This window comes from Eurytemora carolleeae, unplaced genomic scaffold (genome assembly GCF_000591075.1).
Source record: "Eurytemora carolleeae unplaced genomic scaffold, Eaff_2.0 scaffold1222, whole genome shotgun sequence".
Taxonomy (NCBI): domain Eukaryota; kingdom Metazoa; phylum Arthropoda; class Copepoda; order Calanoida; family Temoridae; genus Eurytemora; species Eurytemora carolleeae.
This window is the reverse complement of record NW_019397109.1, coordinates 17,091-44,538: the sequence shown is the minus strand read 5'-3', so window position 1 is coordinate 44,538 and position 27,448 is coordinate 17,091. Positions and strand designations below refer to the sequence as shown.

General features: G+C 32.0%; 1 protein-coding gene across 3 annotated transcripts in view; it reads right to left on the bottom strand.

The window, feature by feature from the left end:
• LOC111711929 (calcitonin gene-related peptide type 1 receptor) overlaps positions 1 to 27,448 on the bottom strand; it is a 35,619-nt gene that overhangs the window by 4,425 nt on the left and 3,746 nt on the right. For all 3 annotated transcript variants that reach the window (XR_002767342.1, XR_002767341.1, XM_023486411.1), the window contains exons 6-17: positions 25,742 to 25,817; positions 24,615 to 24,649; positions 23,313 to 23,354; positions 22,376 to 22,499; positions 21,330 to 21,459; positions 20,872 to 20,958; positions 17,962 to 18,016; positions 16,127 to 16,184; positions 11,496 to 11,546; positions 10,046 to 10,100; positions 7,985 to 8,065; positions 5,782 to 5,829 (exon numbers count right to left, since the gene is read on the bottom strand). Coding sequence is in view for 1 of the 3 variants with exons in the window: in XM_023486411.1 (XP_023342179.1) it covers positions 5,782 to 5,829; positions 7,985 to 8,065; positions 10,046 to 10,100; positions 11,496 to 11,546; positions 16,127 to 16,184; positions 17,962 to 18,016; positions 20,872 to 20,958; positions 21,330 to 21,459; positions 22,376 to 22,499; positions 23,313 to 23,354; positions 24,615 to 24,649; positions 25,742 to 25,817 (842 nt within the window). In the remaining 2 variants the exon portion in view is untranslated. The remainder of the gene's footprint in view (positions 1 to 5,781; positions 5,830 to 7,984; positions 8,066 to 10,045; positions 10,101 to 11,495; positions 11,547 to 16,126; positions 16,185 to 17,961; positions 18,017 to 20,871; positions 20,959 to 21,329; positions 21,460 to 22,375; positions 22,500 to 23,312; positions 23,355 to 24,614; positions 24,650 to 25,741; positions 25,818 to 27,448) is intronic.

Here is a 27,448-nt window from a genome sequence, read left to right as displayed (position 1 = left end):
TATATTCGTTCAGAACAGTTTCCAGGGAGCAGTTCTGAACAGCTCCGATAATGTTAAAAATTGAGGGAACAGCAGACTTTGACAACTTTTTCCCATTCACTTTTATATAACTAGGAAAATGTTCGTTGCAGATAACATTCGGATTGGGTCTTTTCCAATCTACTAGGTTTAACCATTCCTCCCGAATAGAGTGTAAAATAACTCCGGGAATGGAACTATTTGAACAACAATATTTCACTGAGCAATATATCATATTGACGAGAACTGAAGAAAAACATGAGAAGGACTAAACTAACTTAAATTTCTCTTTACAGACTCATGTTCACCCCAAGTACTCAATGACATAACAACAGCCAATGTTCACAACCGACCTAGTTAATATCTATGTATATCTATATAATAGGAATATCTTTAAAATATCTCTGTATATTTATATCTTTCAAGATGAAAAATGTCGTCTTATGAGCAATCTATCTTTATCTATGGTTGTAGACCTTAGATATTTCAAACTATGAATTCTGTTAGATCAAATATTCTGAATTTGAAATATCAAAGGTTTACAACATCAGATTCCAAAGGTTTACATATTTGAGTTTATGCCAAAGACTCAATTCCTTTATAAATTGACTGTAAGAAAAATAGAAAAATAGAAAATAGAATACCTTTATTACATCTTCCATCATGTTATAAGCATCTAATATGTCAATGTTTTGTTTTTGCAAAAGTTTTAGTTTAAAGTATCTTAACAGTTTGTGTTAACAGTGAATTTAGACAAATCCTAAGTCTTTGTCATTGTCAGGTGTTACTTTTTAAATTTGTTTCCTTTTAATTTTGTATTTTCCAGGGGGGGCAGGGCCCCCCCCTGGAACTCCCAGGGGGGGGCAAGAGGACTACTGCCCCCCCCCTTTGTACGCCACTGTTGGGTTTGATTGTTATAATCGTGGATACGAATGTTGAGGATGGATTTTTGAATTGGATACAGGTTGGATTTGATTGTTGATCCAATCTGGATACGAATGTTAGGCTTGGATTCAAATAAGAAAAGTTATAATATGGATACGAATGATGAGGATGGATTGTTGATCTAATCTTGATACAAATGCTAACATTAACATGTATATCCATCCTTAACATTCATATCCAGATTGAACATTATAGCATCTAGATTGGATAAACAATCAAACACAACCTGGATCAAATTCATAATTCATCATAACATTTGTATCCATCTTTTTCAACATACTAAAATCAACATTAATATCCAACCTGCTAGCGTACTAGTGATCAAACCATTATGTAATCATCCTTTAACTCTAATCTATATCAACATTTGTATCCATCCCTTAACATTCATCCATCCTTAAAATTTGTATTCTAATTGGAACATAAGTTGAAATTGACCTGTATCAGATTCATAATCCATTTTGACATTCATATCCATACATCTGAATTTCGCAAGAGCAATGCAGGGTGTTGATGATGGATTAGAATCGGACCAGGATTAATAATTATTCCCCCACAGCGACAAGAATCAAAGATCAGCATGAACTTCACCCATCAGCTGATGATAAACTGGGACTCTACACAGCTACAGAAGAGGCTGACTTTGATCATGTAGCAGGGTTGAAAGGTTATACTAACCTAGTCAAAAGTCTATGCTGTATATCAGGGAGATGTTTGTTGTGAACTCAATGAACTACCCATGGTGGACCATCATATTCATTGACAAAGTCAGAAAATGAGTTCCAAGATCTAACACAACTAGGAGGGTTTGAATATTTCATCAAGAAGTTTTGTGAACCTGTCCTGCAAGTTCTCCGTTATGTGGCAGTGGGTATTCTGGATCCTGTGCATAGTAAGCCTGTTGTAAGCCGCCTATGCCTGTGCAAATGGATAATAAAGCCCGGGCGGATGTTTTACTCAAGTTGTAAGGCGATGTCCGCTCTGAACCATACTGTCAATCCTCCGCCGCACACAGAAGAGGTCTACCTAATGTTGGAGTCTGGTTCACAAGCAAGGCAGGAGGAGAAGGATTATGTGAGATATTGGAACCTATGCAGCGTGCATTATAGGTTCCTATATCAGGTAGAGGATGTAAGCATGGAGACATCTAGGCTGACTTATGCATAAACAGTGGGACAGATGACAAGTCTTCTCATCTGTATCATGTAGGGATATTTATCCGTTAAGAAATGCCAACTCCTCATGGGAAAGCAAGCCACAGTTGAAACCGGGAACTAGAGAATTAATCCATCCCATAGGGGATGAACAAGCAAGGGCGTATACAGGGGGGGGCATGGGGGGCAGTCCTAGACTTGTAAAGGGGGGGCGTAGCCCCCACCCCTAGAATTCTGCAAGCCTTTCACACTTTTCAAATCTTAACTGAAGAGTGAAGAACACAAAAAAAATAAGTTTGCTTTTCATGATTATTATAAAAAATCAAAATTTTAAAATATATATAATTACAGTGCAGTGCTCATATGCTGTAACCAAGTTAACCTAACCAACCTAACCTAATTTTAACTTTCAAGTTCACAGAGTACACAGAGTTTAGTTGGGTTCAGAGAACACACAGTCTGCATACATTTGTACAGCTCACACACTTTACATTATATGCTAGTCTTTTTCACAACAGAAACTTTTACAAGTCATAATTATTTTCTGGACCTTTGTACTTCTTTTCATCTCATAGAATTTAAGTTTAAGTTAAGTTTTTATTTTCAAAAATGTCTTTTACTATCTCTAGTTTAAATACTAAATATACCTAAAAAGTACAATAAAATGTCGATTTTTTAGAAACAATGTTTTTTTCTGCTAGTTTTGTTTGAAGGAGAGATAAAGTAGTGCTTAGAAGGTAATTATTTGGACTGTATGTGTGCCTTTTAAGTATCTTATACTTATGCCTGATATCCAAGAAGCCAAGTGTTATGAATTTACAGTTCGAATTTTGCCCCCCCCCCCCTAGGAGCTCCTAGGGGGGGGCAAAAATTTTTTTTGCGCTTTGCGCAAATCTTGCCCCCCCCTAGATTTATTTCTGCATACGCCCTTGTGAACAAGGGCTTGAAAACAAGGTAGGCGGAAAAGGCATGACCTGGGCTATAACAGTTAAAACAAGGACCAGTTGTGACAAAGAGTCGGAAGAGGATCTGCAATGAGAGCTCCGGCTTTCTATGAGTCAATGATTCAGTAGGAGTATCATTTTATTTGTTCATTTTTTACTTACATTTTTTCCTATACTCTGTGGATTTACTTACGTCAGTTTTAATGCAATTTATTTACTTTATTTCATTCCACTTTTTAATGGTAACAGTATGTCGCCTCAACTCTCTCTTATCCAACGGAGGGTTTATGGCCACTCAAAATTATGCCCGGAGAAAATGCCAACATTTATTATTTTGAAAATGTGCCAATTCAAACAAAAAAAAATGCCCAAAAATTTAATAGTGATGTAATTTCAAGTTACCTCTCATTTCCATGTATACATGTCTAATACCCTTTAACTCTTAGTTTGAGCAAAATAAAAGGGGTATCTAGTTATCCTTGTTTTTTTTTTGTACAAAAAAGTCCTCAGAAAAAAAGTGAAAATGCATGATTCACCATGGAAAAAAGTCCTTATTGTAAACATCCTAACAATGATCGTAGATTTTCAGGGGCTTGATATTAAAAAACCCCTATGCTATATCTATTCAATATGCAGACACATGAAAACAGTCCTTTTTTAGAAAATAATTTTCAAAAAATAAGTATAAAATATATTTGTTACATATGTACATATTTAGAGTATTTCCTTTAGCATTTTATTTAGGAATATGAAACTAGCCCTGTTTATGATGTACATAGTACACTTGTATTCCTTGTATGCGCGGAATTCATATACATAACCTTTCATTAAGGACTTTTTTTCTGCAGACTTAAAATACTGAGTTAAAATTTCCCGAGACATTTTTTCCGCAGACTTAAATTACGGAATTCAAATTTCCCTAGACTTAGGACTTTATTCTAGGTTTTTCTTTTCCTTTGATTTCTTTTCTTCCGGACTTTTATTCCTGTGATTTTTTTTTTCCTGAGACCTTATTAGCCCCCCGGCCATACTATTTTCCAGAGACCTTATTAGCCCCCCGGCCATACTATTTTCCTGAGACCTTATTAGCCCCCGGCCATACTATTTTCCTGAGACCTTATTAGCCCCCCGGCCATACTATTTTCCTGAGACCTTATTAGCCCCCCGGCCAGACTATTTTAGGTAAAAATGTCCCAGGATCTTTCATAATTAACGTGAAAGCATGAACGAAACTTTCCAGGAAAATTTTGCTATTTTTCCAGGTTTCATGTTCCATTTAATCAACTTTAAAAGTTTCAAAAACACGAAATTCTTTCCTAATTTTGTTTGTTTTTTAATTCGTAATGGTGTATCTTTCGACCTACGCACATCCGCTATGCTGTCTGACCTACGCATTATCCACTATTTTCTACATTTCCGACTTACTAGCACGTAGTTTAAACAGCTGCTAGTTGGACATGTGGCCGCAGCGCCAGTCCCTTAGCCTGTTTTAGCCGCTGCGCTCGTGCCAGAAATAGTCTTTCCCCAACCTAACCCTCAAATAATACAAAATGAACAGAAAGGACGTAGACGACTGTTATTTCATACTGATTTGGTTACTTGCTTTTGCAGTCAATATCCTGAAACAAAATGTTAATAATTGAAAATGAAATGAAAAGCTACAGGAGCTCAATCAGATCCTTTCTAGCTTGTTAATATTTGATGGAAAACTTAAAGATATGTTGGAAAATATCTTTTAGTTTTGTATCCAGGATGCAACAACCAAGGATTTAATGCAAGGAAAGTTATTTCGGAGGTGTACGCATCTTTTGTACTGCAGTGTACTGTCACTGGGCGGTAATGTAAACACAAGATGGATGTCAAAGCCTGACATGGGATCCATCTTTCACATAAAAAATCAATGAAATATTCTGGTCATAGGAAACAATTATGTGAATTATCAAACTTTTAACCTCCTCGGATACTAAACGAACACTGATGCATCAATTCTTGTTTACAAATTCCGCCCAGAGAGAACTGGTTTCAATATGTACGTAGGGTATACGCGACCCCAATTAACTTTCCTTGCATTACATTCTTGGCAACAACAATGTAAAATACAAGAATTTCGTAATAAGTTTCGTTTCAAGAAAATATTCTACAGAAACACTTTAATAATCTTAACAGAAAGTTATTACAGAAAAAAACCTGGAGTGAATGTGATTCAATTGAATATAGAACTTTTTGAAAGAATTTTGAATTTAAGTATTTTGAAAATGACAAAAATCTGTTTTAAGGTATTCAGTAAGTTAACAGATTACAATTGTATCATCTTTCGAAATGAAAATGCAAGATGTTTGCTCGACACTTTAATCAAATTATATTCTTTGGATGAAAATGTGGCTTTTAGTGTTGACTTAAATTTATATAAATAATATAATACATGTATATTAAACTTATTTTTAAGTAAACAATTAACAATAAACAAATGTACTCTCCTAGACTGTACAAATACCGAGATTCTTAATTCTTATGTACTGTATTTACCTACAGTAATCGCCTTCGGTTCGTTATCACTTACACACACTCTTTTGGTACAGACACACATACATGACGAAGGCAGGACAAAGCGGGGTGTTATTTAACCTAATTGCTACAAGGGACAGTCAGGTAACTTTCCAACCTACAGTTTAGGGAACCATGTGTCGTCTTCATATTTCACAGTATAATATTAATCTGACCTGAAAGGATGAGGATAAACAAGAGATGACTTCATACACATATTCAAACTAAAAATAAATTAAACTACGCGATTATTTCAAAACAATGAAGACGACTTTTTAAATTAGGTTTAGATTGTTTACAAGATTTTTTCAAACTACAAGTGTACAAGTAATTAAAGGAAGCTTTTTGATCTATAGCTTCTCTTTGTTTCCATTTTCAAGTGTATCCCATGCTGGTTAAAAGCTTTATTTCAATCAAAATTGAAATCGAAAATCGTCTTCATTGTATTGATTTAATCGCCTACCGCTGTAGGTTGGTAAAATAAACGGAATTATCGATATTTTGTACAAAATTTTCTACATTTTTGTTCGCTTCATATTTTAGGTAAAAATACACATTAAATTGTGAACAAAAAAATTAAGAATATTTCTTGAACATTAAAAAAAGCTCAATTTTTTCTATTATAAATAAAGAAATGACAAAAATATGAAGTGTAAATCTGCAAGCATTACTTAAAACCCAATTTTTTCTTTTTTCATTTCTCTTTTATTTTTTTACGAATTTCGGAAAACAACAGAATAAATATTTTACCATAAATTTCGAAAATTTAGTGCAAAATATCAGCAGTCCAAGTTTTCTTCATACCCTGTATATTTGTATTACCGTATTATTTCTTACATTATATCAGAAAAATACATTATAAACTTTTTAACAGAAGAAATAAAACAAGAAGTTTTTATCTAGTATTCGAGTTAAAGGGAATATCAACGTATTTTCCAGTGAACCCAAAATTACAGAGTTCCATGTCCTATTTACAATGGTACACATTACACCAATATCTGCATAACAATGCGAAAAATACCAGAGTTTTCTACGTGTTCAATTTCCACGTCAATTTTCCAATCGCTTTAGAAAAGAAAAATCGCCCCTTTTCAAGTAACAAATTATAGAGGTTGAAGGGAGGTCTCAAAATCTGGCTAACCTCAACCCCAAAGAAATCCTTCTGACGATCTTGAAACACGGAATTTACAAGATGAATGACATTTTGGGTCCAAGGAAACCCTTTTAAAGGTCATTCAAGAGGCCCAAGGATATCGTAACCGCCAAAATTCTCATGCAAACAGCAAACAGCCTCTATGGATTAATTTTACACACTTTTTGTCTTCTTTATTGTAAATCTTTCATATTGGAAATCTTTATGGCACCTTTTTTCAATTTCAAAGTAAAATTAAGCATTTGCATAATTTAGTTGAACGCACTGTATAGTGTGAATTAAATATCCATGTTTTTGATATTTAAAACTGTTTATTTTTACTTTTCAAGTCAAAAAAACGTTGTCTTCCACATTTTTGACCAGATTAAGTGTTAAGGGTACCGTTGTAAATCAGAAATCGCTATCTTTGCATGAAGGGTCACAGAAAATTACGCTTACAGTCTTTTTAAGAGTTAAATTATAATTATTTACAACTAAATTACACGGAATTTTAATTTACCAAGGGTTTCCAAGACCAATGTGGCTTACAAAATATCCAGAGCGCAGCGAGGGATGTTTTAATGGAAAAATTGGTCGAGGGAACCCGTGGTTAAGTAGAACGTTGAATTCCCGATAAAGTATTTGTACACAATTTTATCATCTTTTGAAATAAAAATGAACGAATCTTTTTGTATAAAAACTTCGCAGAGCGGGTAGTTTTTTTTACTGAATTGTCCCAAGGGACGTTAAGTAACTTAACCTCCCTCTGTTGGGGAAATCATAGGTCGGTTATGTTGTTGAAAAGGTGGTTAAAAATAATTATTAATCAGAAATCGCTATCTTTACATGAAGGGTCACAGAAAATTACGCTTACAGTCTTTTTAAGAGTTAAATTATAATTATTTACAACTAATTTACACGGAATTTTAATTTACCAAGCGTTCCTAAGACCAATTTTACTTACACAATATCCATAGCGGAGCGAGGGATGTTTTAATGGAAAAATTAGTCGAGGGAACCCGTGGTTAAGTAGAACGTTGAATTCCCGATAAAGTATTTGTCCCCACAATTTTATCATCTTTTGAAATGAAAATGAACGAATCTTTTTGTATAAAAACTTCGCAGAGCGGGTAGTTTTTTTACTGAATTGTCCCAAGGGACGTTAAGTAACTTAACCTCCCTCTGTTGGGGAAATCATAGGTTGGTAATGTTGTTGAAAAGGTGATTAAAAATAATTATGTACTAACCTCTGTTCCCTCCTCAGGTCGACTAGGAATCATGATAAAATGTGTTCCAAGAATAGGAATCAAAATAAAAACTGCTTTAGCCTACGAACCCAAAACATGCTTTAATTTAGGAATGTAAACAATGCGGAGATAGTTGTGTAGGTTTAATTTTATCATTGCGTTGTAATGTTGAATGATTAATTTTTTTAAAGGAAATAAATATTTTAAGAAGTGGAAATTTCCTCCATTTTCATAATTGTCATTTCAACATCAGGATATTTTATTTAAATGAAAATAATGAAGAAGTTTGATTCAGATACTTGAAATAAATCAGTTATTTACAGTTCAGTGATCTTGAAATTTTGTAACTGTGTAAGATTCAACAAACGATTTTATCCATTCTAGTTATTTTTTATCCACTTTTGAACACTGGTAAACTTCCTGGCTTTTAAGGGTTTAGAAGATGGTCTTAATAGTAGAAGTATAATTAAGCTTAATTTGGTTTAAATTTTAAACATAAATTTTGAAAGGCTTAACATTTAACAAACTCACCGATTATTATTTCTATAAAGTTATCTTTGCATGGAGGGTTTAGGGCTGGGCACGTTCCAGCTTTTTCTAGTTGTTTCGTTAACGGTTAGTTCCAACCATTAAAAAATAAAACGTATTTTTCGTTAATGGTATTTTCCGTTTTTTAAAAGTTACCATTAGTTAACGATCTAAATTTTATTAATGGGGTTATTGGAAACTGATATTCTGGCTTTAATAGTTTTTTTTGCAATTATCCTTAACGGTTTGTCAAATCGTTAACAGTGCAAGCCTTTAATGGTTGTTTGTAGTATTAACGGTGTTAACGGTTTCCCAAAACTACAAAATTTCCATAAAAAAATCGTTTTAGTTTTTCAAACTGGATTTACGGCACAAGCCGTCACCGAATTGCAAAAAAATTATTAAAAGTTCCATCATATAAATGGGTGGGGGGGGGGTTTAAAATTATCAAAATAAATTTAAAACATTTTTTTGTAAGTTTCATGCAATTTTAGCCGAAAAAGAACGAAAGTTGCCGTTTTAAAAAAAAATTTGTTTCCTTCTCTTTTTCAACCGTTATTTTTTTCAAAAACGGCTAATCCGTTTCGTTAACGATTTATAGATTAACGATTTTTGCCGTTGGTTCAGGGAATCTTACGTTAATTTTCGAAAACCTCCGATTCGTTAACAGAACTTTGCCCAGCCCTAGGTGGGTCACTTGAAATTACGCTTTAAGGTTTGATTCAAAACAGTTCTTGGTAGAAATTAACTAGATTTGTTTTCGTCTAAATTTTGAAAATAATATATCTAGTGCTTTTTTCTAAAATACAAATAAATGCAACAATTGATCTCAGTTAAAGGTTCAATTTCTACTTCTGAGAAACGCTGATATCTATTTCTCTTTAAAAACATCAAACAAAATGAAAATTAATTTGATTAAATTTCGTTTTTCTCGCGATCTTTCCCTTTTAATTATGGATTTGTAACTTTTGAATTTTTGTTAATGATAAATTTTGAATTTTAGATTCACTCGAATAACATTGATTAAAAATCCCTATTTAGAAACTAAGCTCTCTTTATAATCGAGTTTATCAAAGAAGAAACTGGGGGCTGATTAAAAAGTTTTGGAACTGATTAAATAAACGGGGAACTGATTAAATAATCCTGGGACTGATAAAATAATCCTGGGGCTGATTGAATAATCCTGGGGCTGATTGAATAATCCTAGGGCTGATTAAATAATCCTGGGGCGGCTGATAAAATAATCCTGGGGCTGATTAAACAACCCTTTAACTAATGAAATAACCCTTTTTTTGAACGGTTTCATAAATATTAAATAAAACTTACTGCCGAAAAACAATTAATTGAAGATAAAAATTAAATAGCAAAAAGCAAAAATAGAGTTTTCAATCACAACACATTTTTTTTATCCATATTTTGTTGAGAAGTCTTGTTAATTTTATTTATTTATTTGAATCCAATTTTTGAGAAAACACCAATTATATTGGAAGCAAAGAGAGAAAAATAAAAAAAAAATTATGATGTTTTGTTTCCCTGTTGAAGTGTCGCAGCATTAGCTCGGCTGTAACTGTTGGACCTAGGAACACCTCTAAACGAAAAATAAATCAAAAATATTTTTTTAAGGGGACCGTACACAGTACTTCAATTGAACCTATATTCAACAAGAGTGGCATGTCCGATTCGCAAATTTATTTTGGTAAAAATGACGAAAATATACTTGTTTTGCTTTCTGAAAATTAATGTGCTCTTCTTTAAAAGAGAGTTGCGGATTTTTTGAGTCAAAGAAAAATAATGAAGTTACATTTTTTAAAGGGACTGTTCACTTATTTGGGTAATTTGAAGGTAAACTAAATAGCCTATTAGCTATTCTTTGTTATTAGTCTTACTTTTCAAAGACAACCGTGGCCTGAGAAAAAGCCGATTTATCAATCAGAATTTCAGAGCAAAGCTAAGGTATATATGATAACTTTGCATAGACACTATTTAATGCTTTTTGACATAGTCATGGATTTCTTTTATTTTTAATGATCAAATTAAATTGTAGTAACTTATAGTTAATTGTAGATATCTTGATTTTTTTTCAAAATTATTTTTAAATTGTCTATTTTCAAAATATAACTTATTTTAAAAATCAGACAGTTTCATACGTTTTCTCTACTTTCCCAGAATTCCCCGTGATTTATTGAAAAGTTGGAATCTAGGAACCAGTTTGTCTGAGATAGAAAGTCGTCTTTGTTTAATACGTGATAGCTTGTTAAACGTTAATTTCTTGCTAATTCTAAAATCAAGAGTTTTCATATATTATTGTATAATGTCTGACACATGATGTCCTTCATGTTACTGAAAAATCGTTTAAATAGTGTCTATGCAAAGGTATCATACCTTTCCGCCGGAATTCTAAACGATAAATCGGTCTTTTCTCCGGTCATAGATATCTTTGAAAAGTTAAACTAATACCAATGAATAGCTACTAGGCTAATTCGTTTACCAGAAATTAACCAAGTAAGTGAACGGTCCCTTTAGATCTAGAAGAACGATAACATCTTCCATATTGTTGACCTGATAAGAAATTGGTATCATACATTTAACTCTTTTCTTCTCTGATCTTTTGTGTGCAGAAAAAAAAATAAAAACTAAAATTTGAAAACTATCAGTTGTTTAAAGTTTTGATCCTCCAATTTTTCTAAAAACGAAGGTTTGTTAGTTTTAAAAATAAAAACGAAAGAAAAAACGACCTCAAAGCTGTGAAAAAACATCGAATTAACATGATTAAATTATGATTTATTGAGATCTTTTTACTCCACAGTTGTTTGGTACTTCCTATTTAATTGTTTTAAAAAAATCTTTAAAAATTAAAAAAATATAAATTTACACAATTAAAATATGTCTTTTCAGATTAGACCAAATCGATTCTATCCAATGTTTATTAAAATCATTTTCATTGACACATTATTTAAAATTAAAAAATTAAAAAAAAACATACCCATGCGTGGACTGAATTGGAGAACTTATATTCAGTTTTCCTCTTAAAATCCTGAATTAAATTAAATTGTTTATAAAAAATAATACAACATAAAACCTTTAGAAACTTCTCTGAAAGGGTGTGTTGACGATATTGAAATGAACTTTGATTTATTGATGCTGTTAATTAAAAGTGGAAAATGGTGTGTACCCAGAACATTTGGAGAACTATTATAACTTTTAAGGCTTCCAATCCAAACTCCGACTATTAACTGATCCATCTGAGCAGATATAGAAACACTAAATGTTTGTTTTTCCAGTGACTTGTTTATTTAATTAGGTTTTGTGTTACGGCCATTTACTTCATTATTTTCCTTTCATAGATCATCTTACGCACGCTTAATCTTATTTATTATCTTCCAATCTTAATTTCAAGTGACCTCAACAATTTAAAATGTGGCATACCCAATTTATGAAAGTACCCTCAGTTCCTTTGACTGAAGAAGAACTGTGTATATATCTCTTAAATGCTGTGTTAAAAGCCGTAAAATTGAGTGTACGCTAGGGTACTGTGTGAACTCTACACGGATGACGTAACATTTATTCCTTGAACGCAGTTTTCAAAAATTCTAATGTGAATATTTTTTTTCCTTAAATATTAAACCACTTGCAAACAAAGTTTTCAAGAATTAGAATCCTGTAGATTAATTAGGAAAGTTTATGATCCTTGATCAGTCGAAGGGATGAACCTCTTTAAAGGGAAGGTCACATGAAATAACGCAAACAGTCCTTTGAAAAAAACTGAGGTGTAACAGTTAGGCTTGTATCAGGGGTTTGGAATTTGGCACTTCCAGACTTTTCTCGTATTTCACAACAATATCAAGAATTAAAAAATGAGCCAAAACCCATAATCTTTTTAACATTATATTATTTCGTGGAAACGCAAAATATTGAACCTTAAAAATCTGTCAAATCCATTAATTGCGCGGTTTCTAAACGAAACAGAAGTTCATTCTGATTTGATTCTTTTTGGATTGTATTTACACTTCAAATGATATATAAGAAACATTTTTCAAAATCTCTTTGTTTATAATTTGATTATACAAATTATTAAGGGATAGATATTAAAGTTTGCCAAATTGATTTTAATCATAATCGGATATACAGGGGGGAAGGGGTTTAATCGACTGTAACAATTCAAAATAGGAGTTCTCGTTAGAAATTAGCTTGTTTCTTAGAGAGAAGCGTGTTTGTTAGACATAAGCGTGTTTGTTAGAGATAAGCTTGTTTGTTAGAGATAAGCCTGTTTGTTAGAGAGAAGCGTGTTTGTTAGAGACAACCATGTTTATTAGAGATAAGCGTGTTTGTTAGACATAAGCACGTGTTTGTTAGAGATAATCATGTTTCTTAGAGATACGCATGTTTTTAGAGATAAGCGTGTTTGTTAGAGATAAGCATGTTTCTTAGAGATAAACATGTTTGTTAGAGATAAGTCTGTTTGTTAGAGATAAGCTTGTTTCTTAGAGATAAGCGTGTTTGTTAGACATAAGCAAGTTTGTTAGAGTTATCATGTTTGTTAGAGATAAGCATGTTTGTTAGACACAAGGGTGTTTTTAGAGATAATCATGCTTCTTAGAGATAAGCGTGTTTGTTAGAGATAAACGTGTTTGTTAGAGATAAACATGATTGTTAGAGATAAGCGTGTTTGTTAGAGATAATCATGTTTCTTAGAGATAAGCATGTTTGTTAGAGATACGCGTGTTTGTTAGAGATAAACGTGTTTGTTAGAGATAAGCGTGTTTGTTAGAGATAAGCGTGTTTGTTAGAGATAAGCGTGTTTGTTAGAGATAAGCGTGTTTGTTAGAGATAAGCCTGTTTGGTAGAGATAAGCAAGTTTGTTAGAGTTATCATGTTTGACAGAGATAAGCGTGTTTGTTAGACATAAGCGAGTTTGTTAGAGTTATCATATTTGTTAGAGATAAGCGTGTTTGTTAGACATAAGCCCGTGTTTGTTAGAGATAAGCATGTTTGTTAGATATAAGCATGATTGTTAGAGCTTAGTGTGGTTGTTAGACATAAGCAAGTTTGTTAGAGTTATCATGTTTGTTACAGATAAGCATGTTTGTTAGACATAAGCGTGTTTTTTAGAGATAATCATGCTTCTTAGAGATAAGCATGTTTGTTAAAGATAAGTGTGTTTCTTAGAGATAAACGTGTTTGTTAGAGATAAACATGATTGTTAGAGATAAGTGTGTTTGTTAGAGATAATCATGTTTCTTAGAGACAAGCATGTTTGTTAGAGACACGCGTGTTTGTTAGAGATAAACGTGTTTGTTAGAGATAAACGTGTTTGTTAGAGATAAGCGTGTTTGTTAGAGATAAGCGTGTTTGTTAGAGATAAGCGTGTTTGTTAGAGATAATTCTGTTTGTTAGAGATAAGCAAGTTTGTTAGAGTTATCATGTTTGATAGAGATAAGCGTGTTTGTTAGACATAAGCAAGTTTGTTAGAGCTATCATGTTTTTTTAGAGACAAGCGTGTTTGTTAGACATAAGCCCGTGTTTTTTAGAGATAAGCATGTTTGTTAGATATAAGCATGATTGTTAGAGATAAGCGTGGTTGTTAGACATAAGCAAGTTTGTTAGAGTTATCATGTTTATTACAGATAAGCGTGTTTGTTAGAGATAAGCGTATTTGTTAGAGATAATAATGTTTCTTAGAGATAAGCATGTTTGTTAGAGATAATCATGTTTCTTAGATATAAGCATGTTTGTTAGAGATAATCATGTTTCTTAGAGATAAGCATGTTTCTTAGAGATTAGCATATTTTTTAGAGATAAGCATGTTTCTTAGAGATAAGCATGTTTGTTAGAGATAATCCTGTTTGGCTTTTTTTAAATATGTTCAATCCTTGTTGGTTAATAACCCATTTTGTTAAATTTTTTATTCGTTCATTAAAAATTTGAAATTGTTCGTTCAACAGCATCATTCGTTCAGTAAAATTGTTTGTTTAGCAAAATTGTTCGTCCAACAACATCATTCGTTCAGTAAAATTGTTTGTTTAGCAAAATCATTCGCTCAGTAAAATGTTAGGTTTGGTCGGGTCGGGCTGGATTAGGTTGGGTTCCCTCAAAATGTCACAAACAATTTTTAACTTGTTCGTGAATGGTAAAGTTCGTGAATGATAAAGTTCGTGAATGATATAATAATTAAGACATAGTTACTCCTACAAAAACTCCTATTCTCTTTGTTAAAGCAATATCTGGGACCTGGAGAACAGGAGCCTAGTACGCTCCAGGATCTAATACAGGATAGACGTTAGAGCTTAGCTTCGTTTATCCCAGTAAGGCCTGGGGACTTGTACTTCATTGACAGCTCTTAGGATGATGTATCTTACCAGAGGACGAAGGACGCCAGCCTCCTTCCCATCCTTCAACATGAATGTACATCCTCGGAATCCTCAGCATCATTAAGGATATCAGAGGATGCTCTTTATTCTCCAGCTGGATCTATAAACAGTGTTACTGGGGCCTTGGAGCAGCTAAGGTGTTTATAAGCAGAACCTTTATGACCTCCAGTTGGTTCTGTTGACAAGGAAAGCCAAGATACAGAGCAACCAGGACTTTCAGGATATCCAGGACACATAGCGGAAATAGGATATCCAGGATCACGAGAACGGAGACGCGGCTCATTGTGGAACAGCTCTTCACACACCTGTTGAAGAACCGCTAGCGGAACCAGATGATCCTGCGTACAGAGATGCCGTTTATTGCAGAGCAGCTCTGTACATATCTCTGGTAACAATAGCTACAGGATACATAGGATTACTAAGACTTCAAAGACACAGCAAAGACTCTAGGGATAACTCTGGCAGCAGCTCCAGTAGTAGAGAAGCAGCTGAAGACACAATAAGAACATCCCAGATTGTAGGAACAGCCAGGATAATAGAGACTCTGAGAGCAGCTGAACGAGATAGAGTAATGGAGGAAGCTACTCAGACAGATCCTGAACTGTACCGGCTAGCTGAATATCTAAAGGAATTTATGAATGAATGAATAAACGTTATTCAATAAACTATGAAACTGATCAATCCAAATTCATTTATACTCTGATAGAATATGCATAAAGAGGTTATTACAGGGATTGATACTAAAACGAGAGTACAGGGATCTAGAGTGAAATATTTTCATAAACCCTAAACCTAAACCTAATTGATCTTGAAACTCCCTTGGATTTACATCTGGCTTGTATTTGATAGAACTCAATAATCATTAAAATGATTTTTAAATCAACTTTAAAAATCGTTCCTTCGTTTACCTCTGACTAAAATAAAATGTAAACGATTTTAAACAATTTTTTTTTGAAAGAAATTTTTTTTTTTCTTGCTGAACAATCCAATTAGTTAGTCCATCGTTAGTTTTTCTTAACATCACCATCGTTCACAAAAAATTTTTTGTTTATATTGAAGTTTATCGTTAGTTAACGAAAACAATGCCCGTCTAAGAGACAGATCTAGTTTTTTTATAAAGAATGGATAAAACCAGATAGGGTTTCCAGTCTTGCACTGCGCATTTCTTGCTCGAAGGGTTTTATAAGGGTTCATAAAACTTGTTTATCATGTTTGAAATCATATTTATTATAATATTAATAGATACCTTATTACGTTACAAAGGATTAAGGCATTGATGATCACTGCAACTGCAACTGGAACACCTGTATAAAAAAATTTAAGTATGTCATCGTGTGATAAAATTTTTTTTTTTATTAAACACTCAAACATCAAACTCTAATGTTCTCATCCATATATCTTTGCAACTTTATGTCGTAGAATATTGAAATTATTAACTTTGTTGTAGATAATAGTTCAAAATTTGCTATATTCAAGAATAATACCATCAGTTCATCAAGTTTGAACTTGAAGCTAAGAAATAGAAAATAGAAAATTGGAGTTTGTTGCAAGAACACAGTTCCTTTTATAAACTTGATATTAAGAATAAATTGTAAGTGTTTCCTCTACTGCAGTGTACCTAAATCATAACTGTTGACCATAAATACAACTTCTAACCCCCACCCCCCCCCTGCAGCAAGTCTCAGTAGAAGTTTATCTATACTCTCTGTGAAAGAAACAACAAACAGTGAAACGTTTTGATAAGTGAAAGTTTAAATCCATAAATAACTTTGCAATTAATAGTTAATTCCACTTAAAAATCCAGGTTTATTTTTCAAAAGTATTTACAAATTGTTTTAAACTATTCCATCAAACCCTAAGCACTCCTTTCACAGTTCACTCCGTAACGAAAAACTAGTAAGATATATTTTAAATATTCAACTAAATTAATAAATTGTCATTTTTATTTTTTACTGTGCCTGTATTTTATTACAGGTTTGAAATATATCTATTTCTGATTATTGGAGACTGCGGTGTCCAACCAACCAACCAACCATGTGGCATGTACGACTCACAACTATACTATTATGCTTTGTTTTTGGTGTACCATTGTGAATCTGACATGTCCCTATTTTTTAATGAAGGGTCACTTAAAAATACACCGACGGCGACAGTCCCTTGAAAGAAGATCGGCATCTTGCGTTCACAAAACAATAAAATATAATTTTAAAAATAATATTTCATTTTTCGTATTTGGTCTTTCTCTGCAAGATCAATAAAGTTTAAAAGGGGGAGGGGGGAGGGAATAATAACGATAATGTGACATGAAACCTGAAAATGTTATTCCGCTTACTCACGTATTTTTTTTATCTTACAGAGCCAAAAATTAAAAAGGCATTCTTCAGTTGAATGGCAGGTAGGAGGGTTTTTTTAAAAACTGTAAACGTTACTTCAATTGACTATCCATGTAAAGATGCCGATGCCCGATTAACAACGATAACCTTGCAAGAAAACAACATTGTTGAAACCTTAATCTGATCAAAATGTTGAATATAACGAAGTTTTTTCCTGACTAGAAAAGCGTTTAATATGGCAATACCCGTTTTGTATCGGGTATTGCCATATTTGCACGGAGGGTCACTTGAAATTACGCTTACAGTCTCTTTAATCAACTGAACCTTTTAGTAATTAATGGGAAATTTTATTAACGACTGGATTGAAAAAATTGGAAAATTATCACATGTAATTCTTAATTTTAATTCTGATAACAATTGAATTGCGAAAATTTTTTAAAAAATTTAAATCTTTGATGAAAACGTAAAAAGTTTAGCTTACAGTTGATGTAATAGCTATACCCTTAAATATTATAAAATGAATTTTTAAAATAAGTTAAGACTTGGATATTGAAAGTTAAGAGAACGACTTTTTCAATTCAAAATATTTAAAATGTGATCTTCCACAATATAAACCTATACCCTGGGTTCATGTGTGTTGACACAACAAACTTTGGCCCGATCGGTCCAGCCGTGTTTAAGGTACAAACAGACATATAAACAGACAAAAACACAGACAGACAAGCAAAGTAAATGATGTTTCGTATACCTAGAAACCATCTGCTCACTCCGTAATCCATCCAGCAGTTCTCATTCTCAAAAGTCTTAAAAAGAAAAATGATTTTTAAAAAAGTTTTTAGACTGAAATCACCAAAAAATAAAATTTTTCAAGTTTTTTGCTTTATACATTTTAAAATATTATTTTGTTTGTAATACAAGTATGAAAAGGGACAGACCGGCTATGTAAAATAGTTATTTTGAGTATGCAGTGTTGTGGACAAATTCTTTAAGATTCATTTGAGACATATAAAACGTTTTCACGCTGTATAATTGCTGAGTTTGAGCGCAAAGTCGACGTTTAAACTCATGAATTTGAGTGGGTACTTTTCAGAATTGTTTTTTTTAAATAATTAAATAACGACGACGAAAAATATAGTAAACTAATTTGATGTTTAGGAACATATCTCTCAATAAATCGAAGTCGGAATTAATTATTTCGTTTTCATTATTTTATTGAATTTCTTATTTTTTATGAATTTGTTCGCAGATTTCTTCAAATGATGTAAATGTCGTCTTTTTAATAAAAATTCCAGAAAATCTGCAGACAATCTTTGTGATTAAAGAGAGATTATAGAAACTAATAATTGAATAAGATTACTTATTTTCGATGATATAAGAGTTGATTTTTATTTTCTCAACCTGTTCCTAAAATAATTAGTTAACTGTAGAATTTGTTTCCATTTTTTGTCTTAAAACGTATCCACCCAAAAGTACTATTTTGAACGTCGACTTTGCGCTCAAACTCAGGATTTACAGATCTTTAAAAAATTTGATATGTCTCAAATGAATCCTGAAGAATTTGTCCAAATTATTGCATACTCAGTTTAACTACCTTTAAAAACATTTTATTCTACTGAATATTGTTAAAAATAAGGAACAAACAAAACAAAAAATTAAATTTTTATATTTTCTAAGAGTTTTGCAGTTCCAGGCTTTCTATTTAAATCAAAAATTATTTTTTTCTTTTAAAAAAGTTCTTCGAACTTCCTAACGTTTTTTGTTTCTCTCATTATTACGAAAAAATCTTTTTACAAAGATGTTTGATAACCAATATTACACACCACAATGATCGTTTGCTTCGTTTTTTCTTTTAATTAGAAACATCTATTGGGATTTTGTATTTGTAACATGATAACTGACAGAGAAATCATTCATTTTTTGATGGGTTTCTCTAAACGTTTTATTATCTTATTTTAAAACATTTGAAAGATGCACTGATTTCCTTTTTAATATCCTGCTTTTCTCTGTCAAATCCTCAATGTAAATCAATTTAAATAAGAAAAAACATGAATTGATAAATAAATTGGAATATTCGTTGATTTAAACAAGTTCTGAAAATAAGATGAATGATTATGTTTCACTTTATATAAAGAAAGAAATAAATTCTAAGATATTTTTCATTTCTCATAAAAACTGTCCAAAACTGAAAAAAAACAACTTATAATTAGATTTTCAACCTATAACTATGGCAGAAGTTGTTTATTTTTTTTTTAATAAATATTCAGAAAGAAAAATCATGAACATGTAATAAAACTTGAATTTTCTCTCCAGATTAATCACAAAAGTCGTTGTTTTAAACCACTGCCTTTAACCCTATCTCTGCTGGGGTACTTGAAAACCAGGATATGCTGGGGGGGGTCAATTTGACCCCCCCCCCTCTAAACCCCATGTTTGATGTCCAAATATGACAAATGATACATCATTGGAAAGCTCTTGTGCTCTACTCTTAGAATCTGCAAAAAAAATTTGCAAATTTGCAAGAATTGAATTTTTTATCGCCAAATCCAGTTATAAAGTAAAAATGTTTGCAAAAAAAAATTTGTCCAAAAATGAAAAATCATACATTTTAGAAAAGCCCTTGACCATGCCATTTTAAATATGCAAAAAATTTTGCAAAATTTTAAATAACCTAATTTTTAATCAAGAAAAACTAAAAATGTGCAAATTTCCTTTGACAGGTTGTTTGCAAAAAATTTGCAATTTTTTTTCGCAAAACTAGTGCAATTCGTTTCCTTATGTCAAAGGCTTTCCAAAAAGCTAAATTTTATCAAAATCTGTCAAGTGGAAGTGGGTCAAAACAAAGATTTAGTTTGTTACAGGAAAAAGCAGTCATTCAGGCAGTGTGCCTGAGGACTCAGGCAGTTAGTATTTAAGCCCGGTTTTAGGCCTAAAGGGAGGCTTTGAGTATATAGGAAAAGTCAGAAAATTTCAACAGCCTCAGACCAATACTTTTTGAGTTATGTAAAAAAAAACTACAGGGGGGGGGCAAATTGACCCCCCCCTCCCAGCAGGAATAGGGTTAAAAACTTCCTTAAATTATAATTTTCAAATCCTTACATCTTTGCAGCTTGATGTCGTAAACTATGAATTCTACTTGATGAAAAATTTTATATATAAGGATTTCGCCACCAAGTTGATAAGATATCGATTAGAAAATTAGAGTTTGCGGCTTATAATCAATTCCTTTGAATCCTCACTTGATAACACTCTCACCAATCAGCATATTTCCAATTACTACTTTTAACCTGCACTAAAATGAACATGGCTAGGGCTACAAAAAGAAAATTGATTTAGTTAGGTGAAACCAAAGTCCAAGGCGTTGCGACACTTTAAAGTCTTGTAGATATTTACAACATTATAAAGCTGTCTTGATCTCTACAGGGTTAACCACATTGGATTAGACTGCAAAGACGACCGGAAACTTTGAAAACTTGACAAAGTTTAAATTAAGTTTTCTGTCTCAAATATATTGTATTGTTTTTTTGGGGGGCTTATTCAATGATTCGGCAAAGAAAGAAACAAGTTTATAGCTCAGGAAGTCATGAATATAAAGGTACAGATATTATAAAGTCACTTAAGTCTCATCTCTTGTGGGTCCCCCTGTATGTGTCCTATAAACCTGTTTATAGTTGGCGTAGGGTATGATGAAGATAGAAGGTAAAACCCAACCAAGGAAAATCAAACTCCGAACCGTATTCTTTCCAACCTATCCACAAAAGGAATTGAGTCTTTGTCATAAACTCTAACTTTCATAATCCCTATTTCTTTGGAGTCCAATGTTATGTTGCAGACCTTTGACATTTCAAACTATGACTTCTGTTAGATCAAATAATATAATTTTGAAATATCAAAGGCTTATGACACTGGGTTTCAAAGATATGGAGATTAGAAAATCAGAAATTGTGACAAGGACTCAATTCCTTTATTAAATTAATAGATAAATAGATAGATAGGTTTTAGACAGATACATTTTGATTAATGATATTTTGGTTGCCTAATGCTTACATGCTTAATGCTCATAAACATGACCTGGAATGTGTTCATGAATAAGATCTGGAATATGTTCATGAATATGACCTGGAATGTGTTCATGAGTAGAAGCTGAAGATATGTTCCTTCGCAAAGCATCCAGAAGTATGTTGTCATTGTAAAGTATGTAACGAGGAGATGTAACCCTCTGCACCAGACTAGATTCTCAGACCAAACACTGCAATTTTACTTTTTAGTCGTTGTCGTATATATATTAATACAGTGTAGGCAACTTTTTTTAGATTAATTTTGATTTCTATCAAGCTTTCAAACAGTTTTAACACACAAATCCTGGCAACAAAGAGAAGCTTCAGCTTCTTTGTTATTGCAAAAATATACAGTGGCCGTAACAGTTGACTCCATATTTTTGCAACAGCTTAGAAGCGGATGTTCAAATGCAAAATATCAATATTGCAAGCGGGTGCGTAGTCATTAGCATTATAGTCTGTTGTCATAGATGTTCATATATCCAATGCATGCAAAGGTCAATGACAATACTTTACAGAAAGATAAGAAATTGAACCAATTCAAATATCCCTACTTTCATAAAAACGTTTTTTCTTGTAGATTATATACAAAGAGACTAGAATATATATTAGAGTGGAATTTAGAAAATCCCTCGGTTATATGCAGCTGAGTACAATAACACAGTATGTTCCATAGGCTATCCATTTCAATCTCAAATTTTTTAAACTGTTAAATAAACTTTATAAAATGAATCATCGTTTGTAAAGTGAAAGGCATAGAGTCTATGTGAAATAATCATTGAAAAATTATGAAACCAGCCTATTTCATAATTTGCTTTTCTATTAATATTAATTTTAGATTTTCTATAAAATGTTGTTCCAGGGCCCAAATATGTGAAGTACACCTGCAGTATGAAAACAGTACAACAAAATGGCCGTTTTACACTTTTTTCTAGTAAATTCCCCTCTAATATATATTCTATTCTCTTTGATTATATACCTGATATGGAATATGATGGTGTAGTACCAGATTATATACCTGATCTCGAATATGATGGTGTATTCCTTAAAGTACTGCAGATTATATACCTGATCTCGAATATGACGGTGTAGTACCAGATTATATACCTGATCTCGAATATGACGGTGTAGTACCAGATCAACCAGAATATGTTGCTGAGGGCAAGAGAGAGGAGGAGGTTGATGTGCATCGTCACTCGTCCACAGTGCAAGGATCGACAGGTCGTGAACACTATTAAAGGAATTGTCACTTTTCAGCAACTAAATGATTAAATGGGCCTCTAATGATTAAATGTACCTCTAATTATTAAATGGGTATCTAATGATTAAATGGACCTCTATTATCTAAATGGGTCTCTAATGATTAAATGGGCCTTTAATGATTAAATGGGCCTTTAATAATTAAATGAACCTTTAATGATTAAATGGACCTTTAATGATTAAATGGACCTTTAATAATTAAAAGAGCCTCTAATGATTAAATGGGCCTGTAATGACTAAATGGGCATTTAATTATTAAATGGACCTTTAATGATTAAATTGACCTTTAATGATTAAATGGACCTTTAATAATTAAAAGAGCCTCTAATGATTAAATGGGCCTATAATGACTAAATGTGCATTTAATGACTATAAATGGGCCTCTTTATAAATTTTCAGTTTTATAATTCAGTTTAGAAGACCGATATTAAACTAAAGTTACTTTTTAGAGACGCAATTTGTTCCGTTTTGGTTTTATGCTATTTTTTCATCTAACAAGTTATTTTTCACAATTGAACTGAAAATACATATTAAATGATTTAAGATGTCGCAAAGTTGTATTGATAACTCCGCATTAAATAAACGACATTTTCCTTGTGTTGAAGTTGGGGCGGAATATATTCAAAATTTCTTTTATGATAATAAATGATTTAGAACATGTTTTATTTTTCCCCATGAATTATGTCTCATATTTTTGAAAAAAACTCATTTTTTTCAAATTTTCCTCGTTACACAAAGAAATGTTAAAATTACAATGCATTGACCATTTTATAATTCATTATACCTGTCAAAGCAATTAGAAGGAACATGAGAGAAATCCATAAACCTACAATTATTCTTATTTTTCATTAAAAAAGAAAAAGTTAAAAAACGATATATTTTGAAAATTGCAGATACAAGCCATACAGATATGATCATGAATGAATAAGAATGAATGATATATCAATCATCTTCTCGTTGAAAATCGATTTTTTATTAAAACTACTTTATCTTCCAGCTTGTTTATCACTTAAATTTTTGAAGGTTATCCACCTCAGTCTATTAAATGCATGATCCGTGCCAGTACCGTACTACACTACATGTAAGTACTGTATATGCATTCAGTCGTACTGTTCAGTCAAACTACCCACTGTAGAATCGACCCAGCACGTTTTATGCAAAAGTGTAGCCTAACAATATCACAGTAGGGTTTCCAGCGAAAGAAACGTTTCGCGAAAAAATGCAAAAAATTTCGTTCGCATTTCACAAAAATGAATGCAGCGAAAAAATGCGAAAACGATACGAAATTTTTTTTCGTATGCGAAGATTTCGTGAAAATATTTTCGGGGAAAAAAATCCCGCGAAAACCATAAGCTGCAACATTAATTGCACAAAAAAACTTGTGCAATTCTTTACTCTGATGTCCCTCTGATAGCTCAATATTTGAAGTTTTATTATTACCAATGACTATATGAGCCAATCAACAAAAAATTCCGTTTTTTCCGCGAAATTTTCACTTTACTTTTTCACGGAATTTTCACATTATTTTTTTCGCGAAATCTTCGCATTTTCTATTTTCGCGAAACAGATTGAAGCGAAATTTCGCGATAAAAGCGAGAAAAAAATTTCGGGAAAAATATCGCCAAACGATTTTTCTTTTTCGCTGCACATCCTATTTGTCCCTCTGTAAACGAAAAGTCACTTTAAATTATATACATCAAAATATACTGTGAAATTACATTTAAACTATTGATTTTATTTTTTTGAGACTTTTCTGCATCTATTTTAGCAATTTTTGTTTTATTTTAAACAGATTTTGATTTATTTGATTATTTTAGAGGTATGATTTTAACAATGCAATGTACTCAATGTTTCCTTCAATTTAGATCAAGTAAAAAATTTGAACAAAGCAATAAGCTCTCACTATAATATATTCTTTTCTTAACTAAACTTAATATCATATATAAATGTAAAAATATATAAACTTTATTGTTAGAAAAGTAATAAAGAAACAAAAATAGTATTGATTCTTAAAAGCTATTACCTATTAATTTTAGAGAGAAGGTTTATTTTCATGCTTTATATTTGTTATTTCTTTTTTTCCTACCTGTCAAACTTATTGAAGTCATAATTGTTCTGAACCTGATAATAAAATATAGTTTCAAAAATCTGTTTTCATTATATTAGGATATATCTAATGAAAAGCATGAATTCTATAACAAATTATTTTGCTGCATGGTATAGGAACAGATTTCTTAAATGGTTCAGGGTTACCTACAAAAGGATGATGTTGTAAAGACAACCTGAAACTCTTTAACCCTATCATGGTTGGGGGGGGGGGTGTTTCCCCCCCTGTGGTTTATTCTAAATAACTTAAAAATGGCTTACATTAGAACGCTAAAACTTCATCATAGTTGTTTACAAATTTTGCAATAAAATATTATTTTTTGTGCATAGGGTAGGGTGGAGAATGGTCAAACTGCGGGTTAGTATTTAAAAAAATCATAAATGGTTAATAACTTTTTCATTAATTAAGCTACAGGGCTTATATTATATTTGAAAAGGCCTTTAAAATGGATATTATAACATGTGTCATATGTTAATATTCGTTAAAAGTAAAAATATTAATTTTTGAACATTTTTTCGACATCTATATTAGACAAAATTAGCTCAATCGGGATAGGGTTAACATATAATTTTGAAGGAAAGCATGCTTATTTGTTATAGTTAAAATATTTTTTTTTGGTATTTTTAAATTTGTATTTTGATGTTATATTTGTTGATGGTTTTGTTATTGGATATTTTTTTCATAAAATTACTAAATTAATTTAATTAAAGTTATCTATTTTTTAAAACTTTGTGCCCAAAAAAAAGAAACCATCATTGTTTTTAAATCTATATAAACCATAATTTAACTTTGGTACTTCAAACCCTGAATTCTGTTATGGGTCTGCACATTATTCACGAAGTCAAAGTTTGAAATTTCAAAGGTTTACACCATCAGGTTACAAATTCAAAGGGATTAGAAAATATGAGTTTGGTGAGAGAATAGTTTGTTTCTTTGAATTTGAACCTTTAAACAAATAAGAAGTTTATTTTTTCCAAAAGTTAACAAAGAAAATCTATTTGCGTTTTTTAAAAGATAAATACATTTGTGGTCGAGAGGGGTTTTCTAATTATGCTTGAAGGTACCGGAGTGAGGGGGTGGATGTTTAAGAATATGAAAGCGCTAACCTATAATCTGCTTGGTCTACACACCCTGTATAGTTACTCCAGGTTCTATTAGATACAGGGTGAATCCACCAGGTTCCTAAATAGGGACTAGAATTTAGTATTTCAAGTTTTTCAAAGTCTTAGAAATATGGACTAGAATTGGGTTTCCAAGTTTTTCTAAGTCTTAAAAAATGGACTAAAATTTGTTTTTCTCATTTAACCAGGTCTCTAAATGTGGCATTCAACCCTTCAAGTTTTTCCCGGTCATTAAATATGGACTAGAATTAGTCCTTCAAATTTAACCAGGATTCCATAGAGACTGACATTAGTTTTAAAAATTCAACCACGGTACCAATAAAACTAATCTTTCAATTTAATCCAGGTCCTACAGTATGGACTATTTTTTTTTCTCTCAGAGAATTTCCAAGAAAATGATGTATACAGTGTAACATAAAGTATTTTGAATTTTTTATTTATGGGGCCAATGTAGTGATTTCTCCGACATGTTATTGTCAGATTGGAACCGTACGGACCATTTTAAATTTTTTACACATTAATGCACAGGTGAGCGGTTGGCTGAGATCCAATATTAATGATGCCCAATGTACAAGTTACAGCGTAACAAAAATACCTAATGTACAAGTTAAAGCGTAATAACAAATGCCTAATTTATACAAGTTACAGCGTAACAAATGCGATGCCTAATGTAGAAGTTACAACAAAACAAAATTGAGCGAAGGAGAAGCTGTCTTTCTGCGACAATATTATACCAACTTTCTGCGACAATATTATACCAACTTTCTGCGACAATATTATACCAACTTTCTGCGACAATATTATACCAACTTTGTGAGACAATATTATACCAACTTTGTGAGACAATATTATACCAACTTTGTGAGACAATATTATACCAACTTTGTGAGACAAAAGTATGCTTTCAGCAAATGTATCCGGTTATAGATTAGAAATTTATATTGCACTGTCATTGGTGGAAATTCTTGCTAATGATACAGACGTAACAATTATATTGTCAATTATATCTATGACACATGAATCAGTATTATATTTAAATAAAAATAGGAGTAGGAGCGTACCTACACTTTTTAGGCACCCCTGGGTTATCCAAATTTTCAGGTCTGTTCCGTATTTGCTGAATATGATCTGTTTAAAACTTTTTGTATAACTTTCACCCAATTTTATCAATTTCCCGCGACGGGGACATCAGATAGAACTAATCTTTGTCGCGATCAACTCCTAAAATATTTAGGCTTCAGCCCATTAACTTTTGCATTTTATCTTAACAGTCCCTTTAATCTTCGAAATTCTTAACTTTTTAAGAAGAAGAAAAAGACGATATATTACACAATATTATTTTTGAGCCGGGTCAACCTTTCCGGTCCCAGTTTGTACAGTACCTAGCTCTATGGACTGAACTAACCGATGCAACAAGGTTGACGCGGTCCGGCTTTATGCTTCATATAGGTTGAATTTACTTTTACTAAAGGGGCAGAGGGGCGTGATATAAAGGTTTAAAAGGTACTTTTGTGAATCAGACACGTCCCTTTTTAATCAAAGGTTTACTTTAAATTACAAAGGCGGTCCCTTTATTTGACGATTTTTTTACATTTGGCTTTCTTAAAATTCTTTTGCAATAAAGATAAAACCTAAATTAATTAAAATTGAAATAAAAAATTAAGTATTTAAAAGAGTATTCTGTGCAAGATA